Consider the following 24,805-nt stretch of genomic DNA (forward strand, 5'->3'; position numbering starts at 1 on the left):
CATTGAAAGAAGAGACCCATTTAGTTTACAGAAGATTATGTGTGTTTAGGTATTTAAATATCCTTGCATAACAAATCTGAGATAAAGCACCATGGGGAGAAAGATGAAAAGCTTTGAGTGTCTAAACAGATTTCTGTGCCACCTGCTCCTTCATTGCTGTAAGTGGTTATGTGGTTTTATTTATTGGGAATATTATTTGCCTAGTATTTATTTTTATTATTAAAATTATAGAAAAAGCTTGCTCTAAGAATTCTGAGGACCTCTTACAAAGTGTAAATTAATAATATAAGTATTACATTTTTTGTTGCTGCAGATTGCCATTACAATGCTTTCAGTTCCTCCTACAATCCCAACTATGAGAGGAATACTGATGGCCAATCTCCAGATATAAACCCTCCTTCATCAATGCAATAATGGAACAAAGCATGGCCTTTCCCTGAACTGCATTCCTGAGCATCCCACTCCCTCCAACTGCTTCCAGCAAAGGGTGCAATGTTTATGTCGCTGTGTGTGAGTGTGTATCCACATCTAAAGGTTGTCCTTGTGTTTGTGCTCCTTAAATCCTTAAGATGAAAATGAAATATTGTGTTTTCTTCACAAGTCTGAATGCATTTCACACACATGCATGATGGAGAGTTGAAATCCTGCTCCTTTGAAGAAGGAACATGGGCTTGATGATGCCAACAGGGCAAATATTTGGGTCCCATTGAACTGCAGCCAATGGTAGTCCAACGCTTTTCTGAGGAGGAACATGAGTCTTGTAGTGGTGGTGGAATAAAGAATAGGGCTGCAGGTCTCCAATGCACTTTTTGGGGATTGAACTAGGGAGTTTGGTAGAACTCTATGAAGTAGTGGATCTCCATCTCTTCAAAATCCCATCCTGAGACTACAAGGAAGGGATTTATCTCACTTGATTCTCTATTAAAAGAAATTACATATATTTAGTTCAACTGAAAAAGTAAAATATGTTCACAGAGAGAAAAACTGCCATTGATGTCAATCCAAATTTGGCCTGTACTGAAAGTAATTTGGAATGGAAACTCTACATTTGCTTCTGGGAGAGCCTAAATTTAGTTTTCAGGCCAATACTTCTAAGTGATATAAGATTCTTTTGAAGAGAACTCAGATCAGAACTGATGGGAAGAGAATACCTTAAATCTTCTGGAAATACTATCTGATATCTGGGGTCATCTCAGATGTCTAGTGGTCTTTGAAAACTGAGCTCTGAGCTCCTGTTCTTTCTGCTTTTATTTGTTTCTTCAAAATGTCTGGTTTTATGGGTGGGATTAAGGCTCAGCTTTTGAGAGAGGCTAAAGATTTATGAGCAGCTATGAAAAAGTTATGGACCACAGTGTTCTTGAGTTGGGGGGAGGCTACTTTTAATGTTTCTACTTTTGAGCTTGCGATCATGTGCAAGTTCATTCAGAAGGCCACAAATGAGAGTGTCAGTTTATAAGTCACCAGGCTGTGCAGTCAATTAATTGCTGATTAACTTCCACTGGCTGCCAAAGAGAGTCTGGAAGCTGAAGATAAAATTGCAAGTCACTTTTGCTGATTTTCCTGTGCTAAGGATTTGTGTCATGGTAGCAAACTGCTGAGCACTGCATCTCAAAAATACCACTGTTTGAGGAATTATTGATAATTGTTTAGTATGCTTAGCACTCAACAAAAAAAAATAACACAGATATTTTCACCTGCAGATGACATAAACATAAGAAGCCTAAGTGGTGCCAGAAAAAAACCCTGAAGTACCATTTTCAGTGAGGACCATGAGTAGGATATCTATTGTCTCCTGGAGGATTTCATCCAGAAGCTACTTTGTCTTGCACATGGGAGGTTCTTAGTGAAAGCAACCAGAGTATTTAAATCACTTTCTTGCCAGTGGGAAAAAACACAGCAGTACAACGACCAATAGCCTTCATTTTAAAGGAGGGTGTAAATTAAAGAAGGTTTCTGTGTGTGCTCTCTCTGTTGAAGGTGAGAGCTGTGCCAGAGCAGCAATCTCAGCCTGTGGTTACAGGGAGGTGAAGGCAATGCTGAGCTTTGCTGTCACCCACGCTGGGTGACCTCAGTGGCATCTGCAAGGAAACAGAGAGCTGGGACACTTTTGGTCAGGGAGAGAAACACAAGGTTGACTCAAGAGGCAAAACAATGTAAACACTGAATATGAAAGGAGAAATGTGCAGCAAAACTGACATCCCAAGAATTGAGGGCCTAAGTGGGTTGCTTGTTTATCCCGCCGGTCAAACCTGGCTGTGCAGCAAAGCAAGGTCTCCTTTATTGTTTCCATGATGCTTACTCATCTAAAAGCCATCCCCCTTTTAGATTATTCTATTTTAAGGCATAATTCCCATCTGTTCTTTGATCTTATACTACATAAGACATTTAGCTAATAACATCATCCATCAAATACCAACTTGCCTTTAGAGTTCAAACATAATGGACACAGAGCCCTGTCCATCTGCTGGCCAGAACAGATCCAGCTTGTGAATGGACAGCTATGTTGCCTATTTTTTAATTAGCCAGCTTAGATCTATTTTTTAATTAACCAGCTTAGATCTGTGTTTCACACAATCCTGCAGGATGACTAAGGGGCACTCCACAGGGAAGTGAAACACCCTCCTCTGAAGGGAAGAGGGTTTGGTGCATCCAGAGCTGTGGTGTGTTTGTTGTAAGAGGGGTTTTCCATGGATGGAGCCTGCCTTCAGCCTCTCAGGGCTTTTTTTTTTTTTTTTTTTTAATATTTTAAATATTTTTAATATTTTAAAATATTTTTAATATTTTATAAAATATTTTAAGGATAACTTCTTCCAAACTTGGCCTTCTTCAGAGAAAGGTGTGTAAAGTAGAAAGACAGTGTTTTCTTCTCTGAGCAAAATTCTGAGTTTATTTGACAGAAACTTCAGGATTTCAGGGCAGGTTGTTGGAAGCAGGGGAATTGCAGGTTTGCAGAGAAGTATTTATACAGAAAATGCTTGCCTGCTTACCCAACTGGAGAGCTAGAGAATGTCAGATGGTTTAGTTGACCAATTGTAGTGAAGCAGCATATCTTGAATTAAGGCTATCTGAGATCAATCACAGTTAAAAAAGCCTAAGAAAAACTGGTCAGAAAAAAAAGGAGATTAATGAGTAATCCAGGGAGCAGGTAGTTTTTCTATGGATATTTTCCAAGTGCAAACACTTATCAAATTCTTTAAATCATTACTGTCAGATTCTTCACTTAGCTCCATTCCCTTGCTTCTCAGTGGTTTGCTTTATCTTGCACATGGTCCATTTGCTTAGGAAGGAATTTGATTCAGGATTTATATTCAGGATTTATATTCCACTGGTTTACACATGCCACAGCGTCCTTATCTCCAGATCTGAAACAATAACAGCAATTAAAAAAGCGCCTACATTTCCTTCTATTTCCTGGCTTGCCAATTATATGAAGTCCCTGCAGAGGGGAGCTTGGCTCGTGGTGTTTTGTGATTTCTCAGATAACAAGAGCTTCACATTTCTGTGGAATTCCCATTTGCCAGCGAGCTGCTGCTGCTGCTGCCCTGATTGATATATGACTGCAATGGCACTTTTCCATTTGACATTCCCCCTCTCTCCCTCTCTCTCCCTCTCTCTCTTCAACAACAGCCCTAACTTTTGTGTGTTGCAAATATAAAAGGCAAGCCATGTGACGGAGGGACAGAAGAACAAAAGCATTTGGGAGTAACAGGACCTCTTTCAGCTCTCCAAAGGGTTTGAGGGAAGGAAGGAAGGAAGGAGTGGTGCATTTTCCAAAGGTAAGCATGCAAATAAGATATTCCTACAGATTTTGAGTGTTACACGTACTTTAACTGTGTGCTTAATCTCTTAATCTGACAAAGACATGTTCTCCTTGTTTTTTAAATTAAATATTGTTTAAATGGAATCAACACAGCTCTAGTCCCTGTGTCTCCTTATTCCTGTGTCCTTATCTCCTATCTGAAGGTTGCCTGTATGTGGTCAAATGGGTGACCCAGGGTGCTTCTGAGCAACTTGGTTAAACACCTATTTATGTGAGCACGCTGAGCTCCAGCCTGCGACTCAGTGCTGGCCATGGCTTGTGGCTCTGGGGTGAATGGATATGCTGGAATCACCCCTGGAATCACCGGGAGAGCGCTGGGATCGCCAGCACCCCCTTTGTCCCGCTACAACAGGGCTCTGCGAACACGGGCAAGCCTGCTGCTTTAAAGCTGGACTGTTTACTTCCACCACCACTTACGCCTGCTGTTCTCTTGCCAGTCATCCGCTGGAGCGCTCAGAACAATCTGAAACAACAGGCAATATTTATTTCTAACGTTGCGCCTCACGCTTAGCGGGAGCGCTCGCAATTCTCACGTTATTATTTATCCAAACTTCCGAGAGGCTCTCCAATGGAGCGGACAGCGCTGCTCGTGGGTTAGCACAGATTGAGCCCGCACTCTTTATCGGCTGGGAGCTGCGGGGAAAGCCCCTGTGCCTGGCTTTGCTGGGTGCCCGGGGTGTATCGGAAGGCGGCCGGGGACACGGAGGATGCTGCGCGACCCCAGAAGGAGAGAGGGAGGCTCTGCTCCGCTCCCGGCCGATCATTTCGCTGTGTGCCAGCGCCAGAGGCACCAGCATGACTGCTCTCCGCTTCGCTGGGACCAAGGAAGGATTCTGTGAGCAAGTGTCAGGGTAGGGAACGGCGGGGCTCGGCAGCGGACACTGTCCGGAGGGAGAGCCCCGGCTCCTGCCGGACACAGGTGAGTGAACCCATCCTGGAAAAGTTCAGCGACTCCGGCAGCAAAGAACAGAGTGACAAAAAATTCCAGTCTCAGCTGCTGCTGCAGTGTCACACACACAGTGTGTGCTGGGGGAGAGATTTTCTTACTCATCCTGTGAAAGTTCAGTGGCTCCGGCAGCAAAGAACAGAGTGACAAAAAATCCCAGTCTCGGGACTGGGTTAGCTGCTGCTGCAGTGTCACACACACAGTGTGTGCTGGGGGGGATTTTCTTGTGGCAAACCTGGATTTGTGTGTGCCTCTGTGTGTGTGTGTGTGTGTGTTCTGACTCCCTTGGGGCTGCCAGGCAGATTTCTTACCCTACCCTGCAAGGTCATTGAAATTTCTCTCATAGCCTCCCTATAACACAGCTTGTTTCTGCCAGGGAGAGACAGCATGGCAAGTAACTGCTTAAGGTTTCTGCAGCTCTTTAAAGATGAAACATATATTTCCTATATATGCTACTTACAGTGTATTCATGTATATACATGGTACTTACAGTTCCTAAAGCTTTATAACTATGGCTGAGAGGAAGGAACTCTGCCTGTTGAAAAAGAACCGGCAAAAGGTTTTTTAAAACCAGTAATGGGACAAACTCACTTGAAGGCAAATGATTATTTAAAACCAACAGTGTGGACAAACTCACTTGAAATCAGTACTTTGTTGCAAAGTTATTTTCTAACAGAAGCAATCCAGCTGCCTGATGTGGCAATAAGTGTGGCTGTAATAATCACAGTGCTGTTATTTGTCCCTCCTTGAAAGAATATATCTACATTTTAGGACCTGTACCTATTATTTCTTCCCCCTTCCTTTTGAATTACTAATAATGCTCACTTTTGCTCTTGCTGTGGGACCTTACTCATATTTGTGAGTAGTTATACACATGAATAATTTCCTGACCTAAACAGAACTATTTGGTGAGTAACTACTCATCAGCTTGAATTGGGGATTCCCAATGTGACTTATAGATACACTGATATACTCTTGCTGCTAATGAAATATTATTTTGCACTATGAAACAATGCTTTAAGATTTCCCAGTTAAAAACAAATGTGGAAGGAATAGGTATTTCAAGCTTACAAAGTAAAATGCTGTTTGATTTAGGGACAGGGTATAATTAGGGGCTGCTGATGATTAGTTACAGGCTATTTCTCTACCTGAAGGTGTCCTGTGTAGCTTTCCTGGGTTTGTGCAGTGCCTGGTTTGGATCAGATTAATGTGTGCTGATGACTGGCCTTTGCTGGGCAGGATATTTGTTATGGACAGTCTTGGGTACAGTTTGCAGTAGCAGCACCCCAGGTAGCTCCTTAGGCATGGCTGATTTCCACAAAAGCCTTCTTCCCCACTGGAACCATCCCTCACTCACTTTTGAGGCTTGTGGCAGCATCTGCATGTTCTTGCCCTCTTGCCTGCCCAGGGCTGCAGTGTCTCCTGCCCAGGTGGGAGGGAAATAAGCCACCTCCTTGGGAGCTCACACTGATGCCTGCTGTGACTCGTTTGACAGGGAATCCTCCTGTGATTGGCTCCATTTCCCATTTCTCCTGGGGCTGGCTTTGCTCCCTGCCTGGCTTGTCAGCTCTCAGATGCACTAGGAGGTGCTCAGGGTTGTCCTTGGAGTTGGAGAGAATTGACTATCTATGGTGAAAGCTTGCATGAAACCACTGAGACATTAATTCTTGCAACTTGTCTGGTGGATTGTTGGCTTAACTGAAAAAAACAAAACTCTCTCTTTCCCCCTCCCCACCTCCCAATCACTATTTTAATCACAATTATAAATATTTGCTATCTGTATTATAAGTATTACAAATTTCTCTGTCTCATGCTCCTGAAGAGACTTGTCCCTGTGAGTTTTAGGAAGGTTTTGCTACATGAGACTGTAGCCTGCTGTTATTTGAGCAATCCACCTCTGGAAGTGGCCACATCAAAGAAACACACAAAGTCCCTGTGGCAGCAGCTATGGGGTAACTTGCTGGGGCAAATTTCTCCCTAACCCCATCCAGTGAGCTCTCAGAGTCCTGAGGGTTTATAACCCTTCCAAAAACTCTTGAGAAATGAAACCCCTGTGACTGTAACCCCCTCCCCATGCACAACAGGTCCTTTGGCTGAGCCCAGCTAAACTTTTGCCCTCTGTGATATCTTGTTCCCCTGGATCATTGTCGCTTGTGTAAACACGTGTTTCTTTTCATCAGTGTTAAGTGTTCTGCCTCTCAGCTCCCCTGCCCTTCTCCATGTCCTGGTATCTCGGGATGGGCTGAATAGCCATGTCCAGATCACCTTTTTTTTTCTGCTGTCTGACTTCACACTTGACAGTCCTTTTGCTGAAACTCAACTCAGTGGCAGGAGAATGGATTAGTCAGGTCAGGTTAGCTCAGGTGTCTGAGCCAAGAGCTCCCCACTTCAACCACCCTTCTGTGCATGCATATAATGAGATGTTGCAGTCTCTGCTGGCTGTGATCAGCTGTTATTTCCTTTTTATATGTGTCAGTGTGGAACATATTAAAATTTCTCAGTAGTGGTATGTTAGGAATCCCTCTGATGCCCCACCTCTAACTTAGCAGAACAATAAAAGCAAGGTTGTAGTAAGCCTTTGAGCAGCTGGTCGTCTATATATTCCTCCTTTTCTCACATAATCTAATTCAAACAGTTATCCGGGTAGCAGTGGCACTGCCACTTCCAGACACCATCAGTCCTTGTCCTGTTTGCTGGAATTTCATTGTGTGGTATGGAGATCCTTTCTACTGGAGTGTAGCCTCTCTTCTGGTGTGAGAGCAGGGGGCTGCTGGTGCCATGGAGACACTGGTCCCAGGAATTCCTCCTCCTCATTGCTATTTTTCAGCTTCTCTTTGTTATTTTTCTAGCTGCATCAATCATTTTTACTGCTCACGCTTGTCACATTTTCGTGCTTGTTATTACTGAGCTGCAGACTGTGCTGGGCCGAGGCAGCACAGGTTACATTGCCCTTTAAGACATGTGGGCTGAGGATCTGAGTTAATGCCTCAGCTCTGGTTTGGCAAAGGTTAAGCATACCATGGCAGTGACAATCACATTGCTGTCATAGCAGCACGGCTCAAAGGGAGTGGGACCTAGGGCAACGCTGCTCCCCTTGTTAGAAGACCCAGAATTGTTACCATGAGCCAAATATTTAGGTTCCCTAATTATCAGAGGATGAGGTATATGGATGGTGGTCTGAATGCTGCCTGTGTATAAAAGAGGAAAGGATTTTGCCCCTGGGGTCAGAAGAGAGGGAACATCCCCTTCAATCATGTGCTGTCTCCAGCATGCATAACACTCTCTGCTGGTCCCGGTGGCAGGGATGTGTTTGCTTAATGTTAAAGAATAAAAAGACCCATTCCTACTCCTGCATCTATTGATAATTACAGGCCTATGAGTTTGGTGGAAAATATGCAAAAGACAGAGAACAAAAACTGCCCACCTGCTTGCGACACTCTCCAACAGGTAGAGGACACATGCCTGAGTGCCCTAGACCTCTCAGACTTGTAATTTGGCCAAGAGTAATTTTGCCTCCTGTTGGGTCATAAGACTGAAGTAGAGGTAATTACTGAAGCAAATCCTATAGCTAATGCTTGGCTGGGAACACTTGCACTGCAGCCAGCAGCCACCCTTGCTGGTTTGCCTCCTGAGAGGGATGGGCAGCCCTAGACTGCTCAGCTCTGCACCTGGTGCTTCACCAAGGATAATCCCATCCAGCACCCTCTGGATGGATGACCAAGTGGAAAAATTGTATTCCTCTGCTGTCTGAGACTCGAGACCATGACTACAGTGCTATTCAGCGAGACACAAGAATAAAGAAAGAATCCAAGGCTGGCATCACCTCACCATTAAAAAGCTCTACTCCCTCATTAGAGAGATATCCCATGCATGCCCCTAATCAATCTATTTAAAGCTTCCTGGAAGCAGGAAAAGGAAAGAATAAAAATACAAGCACTCTTTTGTCCCCCAGTAGTTATTCTTTGGGAGTGCATTAAACCCTTTTCTCCGGGTTGGCCTGTGCCTGTCTGCTGGCCGGGCGCCAGCCCGCAGTACCCACTGCAGTTTGTTATTTCAACTGCTGAGCAGGAAGGCACCTCCTGCTCCCCCTCTCCTGGTACCTGAAGGGCTGGAAATATTCTTGGGAACTTCAAAAGCTGAGGGAAGTTCATGCAGCTCAAGTGCCATTCAGCTGGATTTGTTCCACCTCATGCACCAGGTCCCCACGGTGGGAACAATTCTGGGGCCTTAAATGAGCCCAGGGAACCAGCCGCATGTATGCTCATCCCACGTGTGCTGAAGGCCCCAGGGTGCTTCCATTGTCTTTAATGCAATTGCCATGTTGCTTCTTATGCTTCATATGCCATGGTCTTCCTGTTGTTTTTTTTTTCTTTTTTCAGTCTGCTTACAGTGACAGGCATTCATCTCCTGAAATATTAAAAGACTTAATGAAGTCTCATAGTAAAAAATGGTTTCAAGGAGTTTCTCTCATCACAGCCTTAGTAGGACCAGAAGATGGAATTCTCTACCATGGACAACCAGATAAAGAGGCTTAAATTTCCTTCTTTTGAGCCTGTTTTCCTTCTTGCTGCCTTTTTCCTTCCCCTCTCCTCTTGCCCACCAGCTGGAGCCAGCTCTGGCCAGGAGTGTGTGTTGTATGTGTGCCCTCTGTGCAGGCACACACTGCCCTGCTGCTGTGATGGGTGGATGGGGCTCCTGGACCATGGATGGAGACATTCCCCTTGGCATGGAAGGGGACAAGCTCCAGCACAGCTGGATGTCAGGAGAGCAAAACCTCTTAAGCACAACCTTGAGGGAACATCTTAACCAAGACCTTGGGGGAATATTCATTTATTTTGACCAGCAAGGGTCTCACTAAAACATTTCGTTTGGTGTTTGCCTTGCCTCAGGATGGGAAGAAACCTGTTCAAATGTTGTGTGGAGGCATTTCTCAGACAACTGGGGTTGCCTGTGCTCACCTGCTGCTGCCTGGCTGCCACGTGGCCACTCAGTGGCTCTGTCAGGTGTTTGACGGGCAGCTGCAGAGTGAAGTGAGGATTTTTGATAGCATGCACAGCAGGCCAGCTCCTTCACTGCTGGCACAGAAATGATCACAGTAAAATACCTAGATAAGAAGATGACTGCATTTACTTACAGAGCTAAAAGATATGCTGGAATTGACAGAGGCTCTGAGGTGGTTCTAGAGAAATCAGGGTCAGCCTCTCATCTGGGGTTGCCTCTCCTACTCCATGAGCCTCTGGAATGGCTCTCATTGTCACTGTGAGATTCAGTCCCACAGGGCTTCCCAAGCTCTTCCCAGGCATGGTGTGGATGGCTGTGTGGGCTGGGAGCCCCCTGAGTGCTGTGGGTGCTGCAGGATCTTTGGGAACAGACCACGCTGCCTTTGTCATGGCAGTGGAGAATTTAACCCTGCAGAACAAACCCTTGTGGAGCCTGACTGAGCAATTGGCCCATCACAGTTGTTTCCACTCCAATTAAGACCTTGGAGAGTGGAGCTCCCAAATCCTTATCTTCCTGGGAAATCAAAACTTTTCTGAATTTGATAAAGTTCTTGAGAAATCCATTTTCATCTCATGAAGAACTCTGTGGTGCTTTTTTTGTCAGAACAGCAGTGAATTGACACACACGCACACATATATACACACATATGTGGTTAGTGACACATTTTTAGGTCTGGAGTTTGGAGAAACTGAGTAGTCTTGCAACTCTTTGTTTACATAATAAACTCAGATTGAGGGAACCACATGGTAGGATCCAAGTAATTGTGTTTACTAAATATGCACAGCATGCAAGGCCAGGCTTAAGTTATATACACACACACCGCTGCTTCAACGGGATTTTGGCAGCCTCCAAAATCCAAAAAGCATAGAGTGACTTAAATGGTGCCCTCATCTTCAAGCAAGAGTATCAAACACAGAAAATGAAAATCAAACTCAGCAAATGAAGGCCAAGCTGAACATATATGCATGCCTAATATGGGGGGCTCAGGAAACTAGAAGTACATCATAAATGAGCTTTTCCACTGCTCCCTTCCCACCTCCCAGGGTAAAAGCTGTGCAGATCCAGTAGACCTTGGGAGAATTGCTCAGCTCTTTATTTTTTCCAAGATACATAGCAAAAAGGGAATTTCTGTTTACGTTCTCACAAAGTGACTGGCTAAATAATTCCAGATGATGGAATGTTCTTCTGTCCTTAAAGCAAAACAAAACCTTAGCCTTCACCACTCTCCAAATGATACTAAAACTATGATAAGAAATTTTTATTATTCAGAAAGCAGTTAATAAGAGTGTGGATTTGGAAAAATAACCTTAACTTTGCACCTAAGTCCACATGCAATACAGTCTTAGACTGTGTGTTACTAGGGTTTTTCTTTGGGATGTCTTCTATTTTTCCATAAAGTTTTAAGGCTAACAGCTGTAGCAGTTTTAGGTAACAGCTGTAAGAAGCTTTAGTATGTTATCTCTCTATGAAATACTGAAAATTAGGTATATGGAAAGGAAACAAAGCCATTGCTAACAAAATGTACTTCCCATATCTCAGTGAATTCTGAAGAAAATGTGAAGCAGTGATTTTCATCCACTGTTAGGCCATATATTTTTGTAGCAATTTTTCAGCCTGAGGATATAAAGTTACATTTGCATCTATTTCATCTTTTTCTTTGCAGGATGGTATAAAGTGGAAGGGTTTAGGTTTCCTTTTGGTTAGCTTGGCAGACGAGCTATCTACCACAGGTTTTACATGGAAAGAAAGTGAGGAAAAAACAGCTGAAATAGAAGGAAAATTTGCTCTGTGAAATTGTTGATTTTAACTAAAAAGTGTATGTTCCAAATGAAACAAAATGCCATTGTAATGATGATTTATGAGCACAATTGTACTTGCTTCTGTTTTTTGGACAGAAGTATAGACTGGAAACTACTTACGCCAATCCTGATAGCATGTGCTATCTAGGATTTTATAATTTCAGACAACATTTCAAAAAGGAATGCAATTTTTAACTTAAAAAAATAATAATAATGCTAAGTTCAAGTGAAATGCCATTGCTCAATATCAGCTGGAAATGGAAAATATTATTCCAACATATCTCATCATGGTGATGTACCTAAGTGAAAATATTTTGAATTTTTTTTTACAGAATCAAAAATCTACACCCTACCTTCCATGTGTTTAAATGTCCCTCTAAGACTTTTTCTTCTGTATATGTTATATATGTTATATATAGCATATGTGCTTGAAAAATGTGTGTTCATGCTTCCCATAGGTATGTCAGGAGATATAACTACACATTTTACCAGTATGTCTATGAACAACCATAACCACTTATTTCACAAGAGATGGATCATATCTACAATGGTTTTCTCTCTTTTTTCTTACAAATGTGTCATACTTTTTACTTCTTTCAAAATATTGTTACCAAAACCCACTACATTTCCTTCTTAGTGAAGTATCAGGGCAATTTTAAAAGGTTGTGCAAGTGTTAATACTTTTTGTTCTGTGCTTATCCTGGGGAAGGTACAGCCATTTCTCCTTTTCTCACACTTTTCCCTGTGTCTTTCCAGCTTTCTCAGAGAGTTTTCATGAGGCAGACTCTGTGTCATCCAATTATTTCCTGAAGAAAATGAGGGAGATAAGCCTTTGAAAACTGAGCCAGCACTTCAGATTTCTCCCACTGTATTAAATCATGCTGATCAAAACCATGGAAAGATATAGAAGCCCAGAATTAACAGTGGGACAGAGAGAATGGGAAATGGGGATCCCTGGGTGTAGTATCACATGAAATGAGACCGTCTAATATCAAGAAAATTTATTTGGACAGAGAGGGAATTACTGGGTGTGTAATAATGATTAACTATGTTGGAGGGAGACCTTGCCAAGCAGCATGTTTTGGTCAGCCTCTTTACAAAAAAGAATAGGAATGTAGGTAAAAGGTTAAACATGGGGAAAAAAATAGCGCATCCCTCCTCCTGTTAGCTAATCCTTGGGCATCATCTGCACGAACTGGAGTAGCACAGTTCACTTCAGGGAGGGAGTCTGTCCCAGCTCCCATGACCCAGAGATTTCTCTCCTATGATGCTGAAATGTTTGGAGGGATATTTATTGACATGAATGAGGCTGTGCATGATTGTATCTGAGATCCTAAATGTTTAGTGTTGTTTAAGTTCTTTATACTGCAAAGCCATATTATGTTTTTAATGACCCATTTGCTGAGGAAAATATGACAGGCCATATGTCAGACTCTGGGGGAAAAAAAGTATTGTCATTTAAATCCACAGTCACATAATTTTTTCCTTTCCTACTTAAGCACATGGATAATAGCCTGAAACAACAACAACAAAAATGTCTAATAACACAGAGCATCTTTGTCTCTCTAACACACAAAGCAACCCTAATAACATTTCTTCTCAGCATGACATTTTGGCTGTCACATCAGTGCCATCCCAACTTGAATGAACTCTGGAAGTGTTTGTCACTGCGAGGCACTCCTCTCACAGAAGTGCTGGAGGAGGCTGTAAAGCAATATACAAATCATCGAGCACTCTGGTGGGGAGGCTGCTTGAGAGATGAGTATCAGTCGGTTTAGAGGACTGCCAGCAAACCAGAAAATAATTTTGAAAGAGGCTTGTGTAAGGCAGTAAAGGCACACACATCAGCTCTTTAAATACTCAAGAGGCTCTGCCAGAGCATTTCTTTGTGAGTAGGGAACTGTTTTATCTTAAGTTTCTTCAGAAAGTCTTTGCACTTTCAACTGTACTGATGAGTATCCTTTGACTATCCTTCATCGGGCTGTGTTTAGATGGATAATTCACAGCTCTTTCAAGTTATATCTGTTTGTAGTAAAAGTGAAATTAATCACCCAGTTGGGACAAGGGCTTTGTGAGAAGGATCAAGGGACTGTGAAGAAGCAGCTAATGGAGATATTCTCCTTCCCCTGCGGACACAAAGCTCTGGGCAGCGTTTCAGGGGCTGTCCTGTACCTGTTTCCTGGAGATTCTCCTGATCTCCAACATGAAACAGAAATCCAGATGCCTGGGTAGATAGCCATATGTCTCCACCTGAACATATTTATTCCCAATTGATGGCTGGGATGGCACTTGGATATTATGGAATTATAAACGTATTTTTCAGATGCTGCTCTTTAATTAGCTGGGAAGAGACTGACACCCAGAAAGTGCTGCCTGACAAGCAAGCAAACAAAGCCTGGATGCGTGTGCATGGGAATTTGGTACTCAGAGGGCAGACAGTTCAGCCAGAGGCCTGGGTGGTTCCTCATGCAGAGCAGGTCACTGGGAGACCACTTTGCTCATGCCTTGGCTCGGACCTGCAGCATCCCTCCACCCTGGAGATGTCCCTTGTCCCTGCAGCTGCAGGGCACGGCCAGGCAGCCTCCAGAGCCACAGCTCAACTGCCTCCAGCCTCTCCTTGTGCTGCCTGGGACATCCCATATCATTCCTATCTGTAATGTGGAAAGTAGCCAAGCCTTGCCCCTCCTTGTCACTCTGAGTGGGAACACTGTCCTTTCGATTTGGAGGAGTTTCTGATGAATTTCATCACCAAGTGGAAAAGAGTGGCATTGCGCCACTTGTGGTGTTGAAAGTCAAAAGTAATATAATCTTCCTGAAATGATAAAACAATGCTAAAAGTAACAAGGCCTTGACATGTCCTTCCTTAAGGCCATATTCCCTACCTACTGTGGGGATGATGCTCACCCTGAGCAGGTTTTTTGGCTAGCAAAGTTTCTGAGTGCTTTAATACAATTTATGTCTATTTTCTCTAGAGGTCTTTTTGCTCAGGATTGTGATTTTTGTTGCTTTTATTCCAGCTGTGCAGGAGATTCTTTGGTGGATTACAATCTCATCAGACTCCAACTTGAGAAGAAGAATGACAGCTCAGACACTTAAACCAGACTTTTCACCATCCTGGAAAGGAACTAGCTTCCAGAATTCGGAGGGTTTTTGATGCTCTACCTCCCTCTGCTGTTACCAGCGAGAAGTTCCTCGACAATGGGAAATCATGTACTCGCAGCTTCGATTTCCATGCTGTCGCTGCTGGTGATGATGGGAGACACGGACAGTAAAACAGAGAGCTCCTTCCTCATCGACTCCGACCCCAGCCGCTGCATGAGGCACCACTACGTGGACTCCATCAGCCACCCTCTCTACAAGTGCAGCTCCAAGGTAAGGCTGCTAAAAATAGGTCAGAAACTGTTGTAAAATAGTGATAATTGTTAAGAATGTGCTGTTAGTTTGGTTGTTATATTGTAAAAGGGGTTAAAAGGGTAGTTATAAGAAATGTGGTACTAAATGTACCATAACACACCTCAGTGAAGGGCACCACGAGCCACCCTGGACAGAACTGTCATGGGCTATTCAAGTGTCTTAAACCTTCATGCAAATGAAGGATCCAAAAAGAAACCAATCCAAATGGACAAAAAACAGGATAAAAAGGGGTTTCTGACCCAGGGAAGCTGTGCTGCTCCATCTGAAACATCCGGGACATCCCTGCTGAAAGGAAAACCCAGCGCCGGTGCTGCAGCATCCCCGATAGGAACGCTCCTGCTTGGCCTCCTTGCTTTAGGCCTTTCCTTTTATTATAATAAATGCTGAAATCACTTTAGTACCGGGAGTCTGGTCCCGTTTTTAACAAGGCTCGCCTCACCCCCTCACAGCTTTGAGGGAAGAGTTGTTAAAATGAGCCATTCTGGGTGATTTTGTCTGTGTGAGTTCCTATCTAGTAGAATCTAGCAGCAGAGACATGCAGATATAAGGATATCCTGTGTCATACAGGATCTTATCTTGTGTGTACATAAGAACTGGGACTGGAGGTAAAGGCTCTTGACTCGCTTTTCACCTTTTCAAAAGGAGAAATTCACTATGATGGTAAAGCTTACACGCAGTAAATGACAAGATGGAAAGGAGCACATTTGGGATCTCAGCTGATGGCCCCAAGGAGATTAGCTAGTTTGGAAATTTAGATCATCCGTCATCCCATCCTTCAAGTGAATGCTTAATCTGGAGCAAGTTCATAGCTACTATAGGTGAAGAGCTGAGATAAAGAACCAAACTATAAAATGGCAATTTAAAAAATGTTATGAAGAATATTCCTTATTTTCTCCCTGCCCACCCCCTTTTCAAAGCCTTTGTTTACATGCAGAATGACACTTGGATGGCAACTGTAGGGCTTAGGAGCAGACAGAAATACAAGACTGACTTTCATTTGGGATTTCAAGCCTGAAAAGTTTTGTGTCAAAGTGGTTTACCAGCCTGTGTGTGTAGCCTACAGCCATTTATTTCATTATGTGGAGAAAAAGAATTGGGAGAAACAATGGGAAAATCCTTGCTAGTCCCTTTTGTCTTGTTCTAATTTGTTCTGTCGGAGTTAACACAGTGCATTCAGATGACTGGGCCATTCCTCTGTCCCATGGGAAGGGGCTTTGCCTCAGGCACTCACATCCCAGGATTAAGGGAAGGGAAGGACTGCCAGCTCCAGTGCTTTTGCCAGCCCTGTGCAGGCTAAGAGAGCGATGGGAGGCTGGTGTGTGACAGGGCTCATCACAAGAGGGGTGCCTGCCTGGTGGCAAACCCCAGCAGCAGGGATCCTGGGAGAATTTACAAGGAGAATATCCAGAGTGGGGATGGATGCAGTGCTGGCTGCAGGTCCCTTTGTGTGCAGGAGCTCCTTTGCTTCCCACAATCAGTGCAGCGGTGAGGGAATGCCACAGGTAGCTGCATAAAAAGCAGCTGAAATAAAGCACATACAGAAGTGCCCACAGAAGGTAAGACCTGCTGGGTGCTCTGTGCACCAGCGCAGCTGCTGCCCTGGCCAAAGCTCTGCAGCCAGGCTCATCCTGTGCCTGCTCAGCAGAGAGTGGCTGGCAGCCTCAAAACTGGGCCCAGGGAGGCTGCTCTGCTCTGGGCTGCCTCACACTGCTCTCTCAGCAGGGCTGGATGCTGGGTTTGCATAACCACGCCTGGTTCACAGCAGTGGGAGCCCAGAGACTTTTGCCCTACTTCTTCTGAATCCACACAGCAAAATCATCCATTACTTGAGATTCAGGAGAGGTCTTTTGGTTTGCTTTTGGGCTAGACTAGAACTCCCTACCATCTGGGAGACACATGGCAGTAACACAGAGAGCTGCAGACGTGCATGCTGTTGTGCAATACTGATTTTATTGCAGTTCACTTCAGCAAGAGGCAAAAGTGACAAAGTGGAGGTGTGTGAGTGGTTTCCATTTACAGGGATCTGTTTGCCACAGCCCTCCCCTCTCTGGACCTTTCTGATCACCTGCCATACCTAAGGAGAGGAGGGAAAGATGAAGGAAGGAAGTGGCGGAAGGAAGGAAGTGGAGGAAGGAAGTGGCGGAAGGAAGTGGCGGAAGGAAGTGGCGGAAGGAAGGAAGGAAGTGGCGGAAGGAAGTGGTGGAAGGAAGTGGCAGAAGGAAGTGGCGGAAGGGGCGGAAGGAAGGAAGGAAGGAAGTGGCGGAAGGAAGGAAGGAAGTGGTGGAAGGAAGGAAGGATGTGGCGGAAGGAAGTGGCGGAAGTGGCGGAAGAGGCGGAAGTGGCGGAAGAGGCGGAAGTGGCGGAAGGAAGGAAGGAAGGAAGGAAGGAAGGAAGGAAGGAAGGAAGGAAGGAAGGAAAAGAACCCAGTGACAATGCACTTTTTTTTTAGCTTCCCCAATGACAGAAAAAAGCAAAAAAAGCAATCAGGCCTTTAGGAGTGGAGCTGGAAGTAAAAACACAGAAAGCATTGTAATGAAATCCATAAACTTTCAAAAGCTTTGAGGAAAAAAAGTTGACATAAACGTTAGCAATTGTGGCTGCAAAACTCAGTGATTCTTTTCAAATCAAGCCTTTAATGGAAATCATGTTTCAAGATATTATTACATATTCTGGCTTCCCAATGGCCACAACAGTTTCAAGAACACTTCTATAACAATACTGTGAATTGTATGGACTTTCTCATGAAGTGGAAAATGAAAACAGTTTCCATACAAAGTGAAATAATTTCCCAGAAACTTCAAGCTTTTTTCATGTTGTTTGGGGTTTTTTGGTGGTTTTTTTTTTTTTTTTTTTTTTGGTTGTTGTTGTGTTTTGTTTAGTTTTAAGGTCTTAGGTATCTGAATCATTCTGGTAGACCTATGGCTTCTGTTCTGGATCTAGTAGCATATAAACACCGAGGAATATTAGACATGCTAATTAAAACTAGATCCAATGTCTGTTTATATATATATATATATATATATAGTGTTAAAATGTAACCAGGACAAAAAAAGGAAAGTTCTGTGGGAGTAGCTGTGGGAATTGTGGTACCTCTTGTTTCCACCAAGTTTCCATCGTGGAAGCTTGGAATGACAGTGTCAAGCAGAGATTTTGCCCTTTTTTGGGGTGATGGTTTCACTGAGATATCCTTTCTCACTCCATATGTTTTCCCTTTTGGTGCAGCATAGAGTTACAGAAGTCAAAAGTGGCTTCAGAAATTGCAAGATGTATTATGTTTGCTGTCTGTCCTGGTTGAAAAAGGATTATGTCCACTAGGGTTCTCTGTGGAGGCTGCCAATTGCACCCACATGGGAAGTAGATTTGTTAAACATCCAGCCAATATAATTTAATCATTAAAATCCCTTTTGCTCGTGGCCTCAGGGAGGCGATGAAAACAGTTTCCCAAATCCTTTGGAAACATAGTTTATTATAGTAACAAAAAGTACAAAAGAGACACAAAAGGGGGATGGAAGAAGGCCATTTGTTTCAGAAAAAGCTGTTTTCCTTTGTCTTCAAGGAAATGTTTTTATCAGCTCATGAGATATTCCCTTCCCTGACTGCATTGGATTTACCCTGACCGGTCTCCATCAATGTGCTGGGTTCCCTCACTGCTCCCAGAGCCTCCTAAATTCCAGTTCTGGCTGTCACAAGTGCTTCATCCAGATGTGCCAGAAGTGTGCTACCACTGACAGTCTCAGACTGAAGAATCCAGCCCAGGGAGACACAGAGCACATGAAGAAAGATTTAGCAGATGTTTGAAGACATTAACTCCTGAGGTAGCTCAGGAGATTTTCAGTAATGCCTGTTTGCAGCCAGGCCATGGGAACTATGTGAAAATCTGTTCTCAGCCCATCTGCTTTTGGGCTTCAGTTTGTTGCTGGAGGTGCAGAAAAGAGGACTACAAACACCATTAATAACACACCAGTTCACAGCTTCTGGATTTCCAGAATGCAGCTCAAATGATCAGAGTCAAACACTGCCTCAGATTCAGGCTGCTCTCTTTTGTACCTGTGAGACCATTGACTTTAAGTAATAATGATAATGATAACAATAATGATAATGATGATGATGATGATAATGATGATGATGATGATAATAATATTAATATTCTTCCCTAGCTGCTCACAGACCCACGTGGTTCCCTTGTTGTGGGACACTGTGCTTCTGGATGCAGCCTTGCAAGGTGACATGCACAAACTCACATGTGCAGGGGCCAGGGGGAGCCAAGAGGTGTCAGGTTATAAAATACCCATGTGTTTTTACTATATTTACACACCCACTCTATCATTGTGCCATGCATCATAGCATTACTAATTATTTAGGTGATAATCTCTATTGTGCTATAGCATATGAAGCAATAAGCAGCCAGAGCAATTGATTAAAAGGCAAAGCTTTCAAAGTGGATGCTATTTCCAGCTCATTTGCACATCTGCCAAAATCTACTGGTGCTGTTCCGGATTTATGAAGAGGAAGGTAAATTTTGGTTAGGACTTTAGGTAGCCCAGAAGGTAAGAAAGGTATGAAAATGGGAAATTTGATATTTTTTTAGCCTGAAATTCAACTTTATAACATTTGGTTTATGCCATTGGTAATAGTTTACTCTGTCATCCAAAAACAAGGAATAAAACCCACACTGTGTGATTCTATAAATACTGACCTTAATCTTATGGAAAACTAAATAGCCAGGAAAATTTCAGATTAAAATTAGAGCCTCCAAAGATTGAAACAAATTATTAAAGGCAAGGCTTAGAAATTATAATGTGTAAATAATAAATTATAAATACAGTGGCACATTGACTAAATATTGGCTGGGTTTGCATTAGGAAGCCAGCTGTTTATATTGAGACAGAGATATTGGCACATCGGGTAATTCTACCTTATAATTACTCTGCACAACTCTTCTCTAGTCCTGCCAGTTTCTTAAGGGTTTTATTTTTATTGTCATTTCTGTAAGTACCTGCAGATACAGGAGCAGATGTTCATCATAAAAATTCTTAGGGTAACAGTACCAGAAAGTGACTGATTTTTCCAGCTCCAGAAGCATCAACCACCAAAAGTCAGCCCCACCATACAGCAGTGTGTGCTGTCACATTTGGGCTGAAATCATAGAAATGATGGCTTGGAAGGGACTCTAGGGACACTCTGAACCTCCCAAAAAGCAATTTCTGGCTGTTGTACATGCCCCTGCACCACTCCTGAGGAGATTTCAACTCTGCTGTCTCTGAAGTCTTCAAACACTTGCCAGGAGCTGTTGGATTGCTCTTCACCCCCAAAATTTATTGATGATCTCTGTTTCAACCTGGTTAATTCTGTGATTCTGTGGCTCAGCCAAACATTTGGGAGCAGTCTGTGACAGAGAGGGCACAGCCTGGTGAGCTGGTCAAAGCAGGGCACTTAACAAGGGCTGTCAAGGTGCTGGGAAGGAAATTACTGGGTCAAATGTCCCAATCTGCTCCTTTCCTTTGCAATTCAGGCAGGGTTAGATACCTGCAGAGCTGGTGTCTAATTAGATGCCTTCACCAGCTGCCTGCCTGGGAAGTGAGGTTTGTTTAGCAAGGGAAAAAATGTAGATCTTTATCTGTGAGTAATGGGGTGACAGCACTGCAGCGATTGTCCCTTTCATGGTCTCTGCACACTAAAGACTCTGTTATTAAGAAGCTTGGTGTAGCTGATGGGTCTAAAGCTCAGGTGTGACTCAAGAGTACACTGAAATTTCCCTCCCACCATATTAGTACAAACAGCTGAAGTTAATTTATGTATGAATATGCAGTACCACAGAAAGGAGACCATAAATTTATGCTACAAATCTTAAAGGATGACAGATTTATCAGAAAGCAACAAAAGCTCATCTCTAACTAAGAAGCAAAATGGTACCAAGCACAGATCTTTAGCTCATGAAGACATCTTTGTGACCTGTGTTGACTGGAAATGTTGTTATTAATATATTAATACATTAATACATTTTCAAGCAAAACATTTAGCATGCAAGTACTCTTGCAAGAGTAATTTTTAAGCACTTTACAATGGATGGTCAGAACCTTTCCCATGGACACAGACGATGCTGGCATTTCCTACTTGATTTCAGGAATATTCTCTCTCTTTTATCTCATCTTTCCTTACAACTCTGACTAAAAAGAAAATTAAACGTTTGATGTACCTGCTTGCAGAACTTAGAGATTTGCAGCCAGTTGAGCCTGTGTAATGAAAGAAGCCCAAAAAGGTTTAACACTGTAAAGTATTTGTTGTCACATTTGTAGTTGTTCTTTCATATTTTCTGGAAAAAAACCATGAGATACGTGTAGTTAAAATGTAATGTTCTCCCTTGGTTATAAGAAAAACAACTGTTTTACCGCCGACTTTGGATGACATAATAAGCTGATATTGAAGTTTATGTTGGTTAAGCAAAAATGAGCTGACATGGATTTAATATTTCCTTCCCCATGAAAGTACAGGAGTCTGCTCAAACTTGTACAACCCCCCTTATCAGGGTGGTAACAGCTGTTTCTAGCACATCATTTGCTGAGCTTTAGAGGGCCCTTTCCAAGATTCATGTAGTGCTTAATGCTGCATCTCCTCTGCTCAAGGGGTTGTTGGGCAGTAGGTGGCTGCTCAGGAAATCTCTTTCCTTTAGTGCCTCTGGCTGTGCAAGTTACCTTGCTCTGGTCTCAGCCCACATTTGCTGGAGCTGCACTGTTTTTGGAAAATCTCACTAGGGAATCTTCATGGCAACCAGCTCAACTTCTTTTGCATTTTCCCTGCTTTACGCCATGCAGTGCATTTTATATAGATACAACTGATGCAATGATATACAGATACATATATAATTGCAAATACATGTTCGAGGTGATCTTTATCAAAGGAATGAGCTGGAAACATACTTCTTTAAAGCAATAAACGGAGCATCTTCTTCAGATTTCTACTTTACATGTTCATATATCTAAACTCAAGACATGAGAACCAGTTGGTGTGCATACTGAGAACTGGTAAATACCCAAATAAACAATCAGCCTGGATGATGATTTAAGGGCTTGACTGCCACAGATCTGGAGTCAGCAAGTCATGGATGCAGTCACTGTCTGGAAAACAGGGCTGGCTGTGACCATTTGGAGCCCTATGGTCAGTCCATGTCCTGCAGTCCTTGTTGGTTGTCAGTGCCAGGGATTTCAGGAGGAGCCTTGCTTTTCCTCCTGCCCACATTATCTCCTCCAGGGCAAAGCACACTGTGGGGCTGGGATGGGTTGTGTGCTGGGGACACGTTTCCTAACTAAAATAAACACGGGCAGGAGACCTTTCTCCTTTTTAATGTCTTTATTAAAAGTGATCAGCTTGGGTGGGGAGAACCGACAGGTCCGCACTCATGCCACCACTGCTCCCAGGAAGAGCAGTGCGCAGAGGTGGAGGAAGAGTGCAGCTTTGTCCACTGGTCTGTGGCAGAGCTGGCAGTTCTGTCCTCATCAAAGCATCCGGAGATTCCCAGTTTTTTGGTTTGACATTCAAGGTCCTCTTTATAGCCAACATCTTTTAGGTTAAGGTGAGGAGTAAAAAGGGTCTTAGTGGATACTGGATTCTGTTCCTCATGTCTAGACATCACTTTGATCTGTAAATTCCGTGTTGGCTCATTGTTTTTGGGGGTTTTTGTCTAGGTTTGCTGAGGGGTCTCTCCCGATGTCATTTGCATGCCAACTCAATGTCCCTTCTCCTTCACCATCTGGGTGCCATCCTCCAGGAAGCAGCAGGGTGTCACTTGACAAAAGGGGGAATTCTTAACCATCAACAACAGGTAGTTAACAAAAACAACAGGTGATTACAACAACAAACAGTTAGAACTCCATCCTGGCAGCAACTAGCCCAACCTGTGAACTCTGCAACTTTAAAAAAAAAAATGGACAGGTGTTCTACTCATAACACTGACCTCTATGCTTGCCTTGGCAGATGGTGCTGCTGGCCCGCTGCGAAGGCCGCTGCAGCCAGACGTCGCGCTCGGAGCCCATGGTGTCCTTCAGCACGGTCCTGAAGCAGCCCTTCCGCTCCAGCTGCCACTGCTGCCGGCCCCAGACCTCCAAGCTGAAGGCCATGAGGCTGCGCTGCTCGGGGGGCATGCGGCTCACGGCCACCTACCGCTACATCCTCTCCTGCCACTGCGAGGAGTGCAACTCCTAGGGACCAGGGGCATGGCACACGGGGGACAAGGGGGTGCTGCTGTGGGGAAAGAGCCCCAAAAACAACCCAAGGCCGGGCTGGAGCTCCCAGCACAGGATTGCAGCGAGGACAGGACTAACCAAGCTGGATTGAATCCGAGAGCAGAAGTACAAAATATCCTGGGTTGCTGGATGGTGCTGGTGCCACACTGTGGGCTGTGATAAAGGCGAAAGCACGAGGACTTGTTTTTTAGGAAGCCTTTCTTTTTTTCTGAAAGGATATTTTTAGAGAGTTTGTTCTTTTTCAGACTCGTCTCTGACTACAGAGAGGTGCTTTTACTTTAGGCCATGGGCAGCAGAGGAAAAGAGGAGAAGGTCAGCCAGATGACAGCACTGCAGTCTGGAAAGTGACATTTGGACAGAGGATGGGCATCAGTTCCCACAGACAACCTCTTAACCTATCAATTTATTCTCAGTTTTCTAGTTATACTGGCCTTCAAAGCAATCTGTGCTGTTGGCAAGGGTCATCTGTTACTGACCTAGTGGCCAAATGCTGGATAACTTTAACTGTGGTTTAGCAGAAATTACAAATAAACCATTGAAAAGTGAAGTGGATATGAAATGCCATGCTTGGAATACGCAGCCTTGCTGAAACAATTATTTGCACCATGTGTCATCAGAGTTCAGTGGCTGAGCAACTCTTGGGAAGGGAAAGGTCATGAGACTCACTATTCCCTTCTAAAAGTCAGGAAATGTGACACATCACATCTGTTGAAAAAGCCATTATTCAAAAGCTGAGAACTAATCAAATATTAAAATGCCACATACTAGATGGAGTAGTTTCTTAATTTAAATGGACCTGTTGATGTACAGAACCAGAGCTATCAAAATGATGATTAAACCTAGGACTTATTTTCATCTATAATTCTTAGACCATTGAACAAATACCATTTTGCCTTTCAAAGACAGGCAATCCCCAAATTCTAAATCTTAAAACAACAGGGGATCCAAAGTTTGGGAATGGTATTTGGCACTTGCTGAGAAACTCTGTCCCTCCTCCATCAATATGAGATTTTAGGAAGGTTCAGTCACAGTCTGTTGTGACTTCAAGGGAATAACATAACTGTTCTTATCTCATATTAAAATTCTAATGTTCTTAAATGGCAGTGTATGCAGTCAGCCAGCAGCTGTCTGTGCTGTTCACAGAAACCTTGCTGAGCCCTTGGTTTGGCAGAAGTCAGGAGGGTGTTGAGAGCATCTTTGCTGTGTAAGGATTCAGGATCAGGAGCACCCATGAGCACAGCCCTACAGTTATTGTCTGGGATAGGCTGGATTGGCTCCCACTGGCACAGCAGTGTCTGGCAGGGTCTCGTGGAAGGAGGGGAAATCCTTTCCAAGAGCAGAGTTCAGCTCATCTGCTCAACTGTGACCGTGTTCACAGGGGTCTGAGGATGAGGGAAGAGATGAGGATCTGACTCCATGTTTCAGAAGGCTTGATTTATTATTTTATGATATATATCGTATTAAAACTGTACTAAAAGAATAGAAGAAAGGATTTTATCAGAAGGCCAGCTAAGAATAGAAAAAGAAAGAATGATAACAAAGGCTTGTGTCTCAGACAGAGTCCGAGCCAGCTGACTGTGATTGG

General features: G+C 43.6%; 1 protein-coding gene across 2 annotated transcripts; it reads left to right on the forward strand.

Moving 5' to 3' along the window:
• The first annotated feature begins 3,688 nt into the window (after window positions 1-3,688).
• NDP (norrin cystine knot growth factor NDP) lies at window positions 3,689-23,772 on the forward strand. Of its 2 annotated transcripts, none has more exons than XM_054291303.1 (3): window positions 3,689-3,776; window positions 14,584-14,938; window positions 22,952-23,772. In XM_054291303.1, the coding sequence occupies exons 2-3, from the start codon at window positions 14,720-14,722 to the stop codon at window positions 23,177-23,179; spliced, it is 447 nt and encodes a 148-aa protein (XP_054147278.1). In that variant the 5' UTR covers window positions 3,689-3,776; window positions 14,584-14,719; the 3' UTR covers window positions 23,180-23,772. The 2 variants fall into 2 exon arrangements, with proteins under 2 accessions (XP_054147278.1, XP_054147277.1); XM_054291302.1 differs by lacking the exon at window positions 3,689-3,776 and adding an exon at window positions 4,587-4,739.
• The last annotated feature ends 1,033 nt before the right edge of the window (window positions 23,773-24,805 follow it).

This window comes from Melozone crissalis, unplaced genomic scaffold, assembly GCF_028551555.1.
Source record: "Melozone crissalis strain CALT ecotype California unplaced genomic scaffold, PUWL_Pcris_2 ptg000090l_1, whole genome shotgun sequence".
Lineage (NCBI taxonomy): Eukaryota > Metazoa > Chordata > Aves > Passeriformes > Passerellidae > Melozone > Melozone crissalis.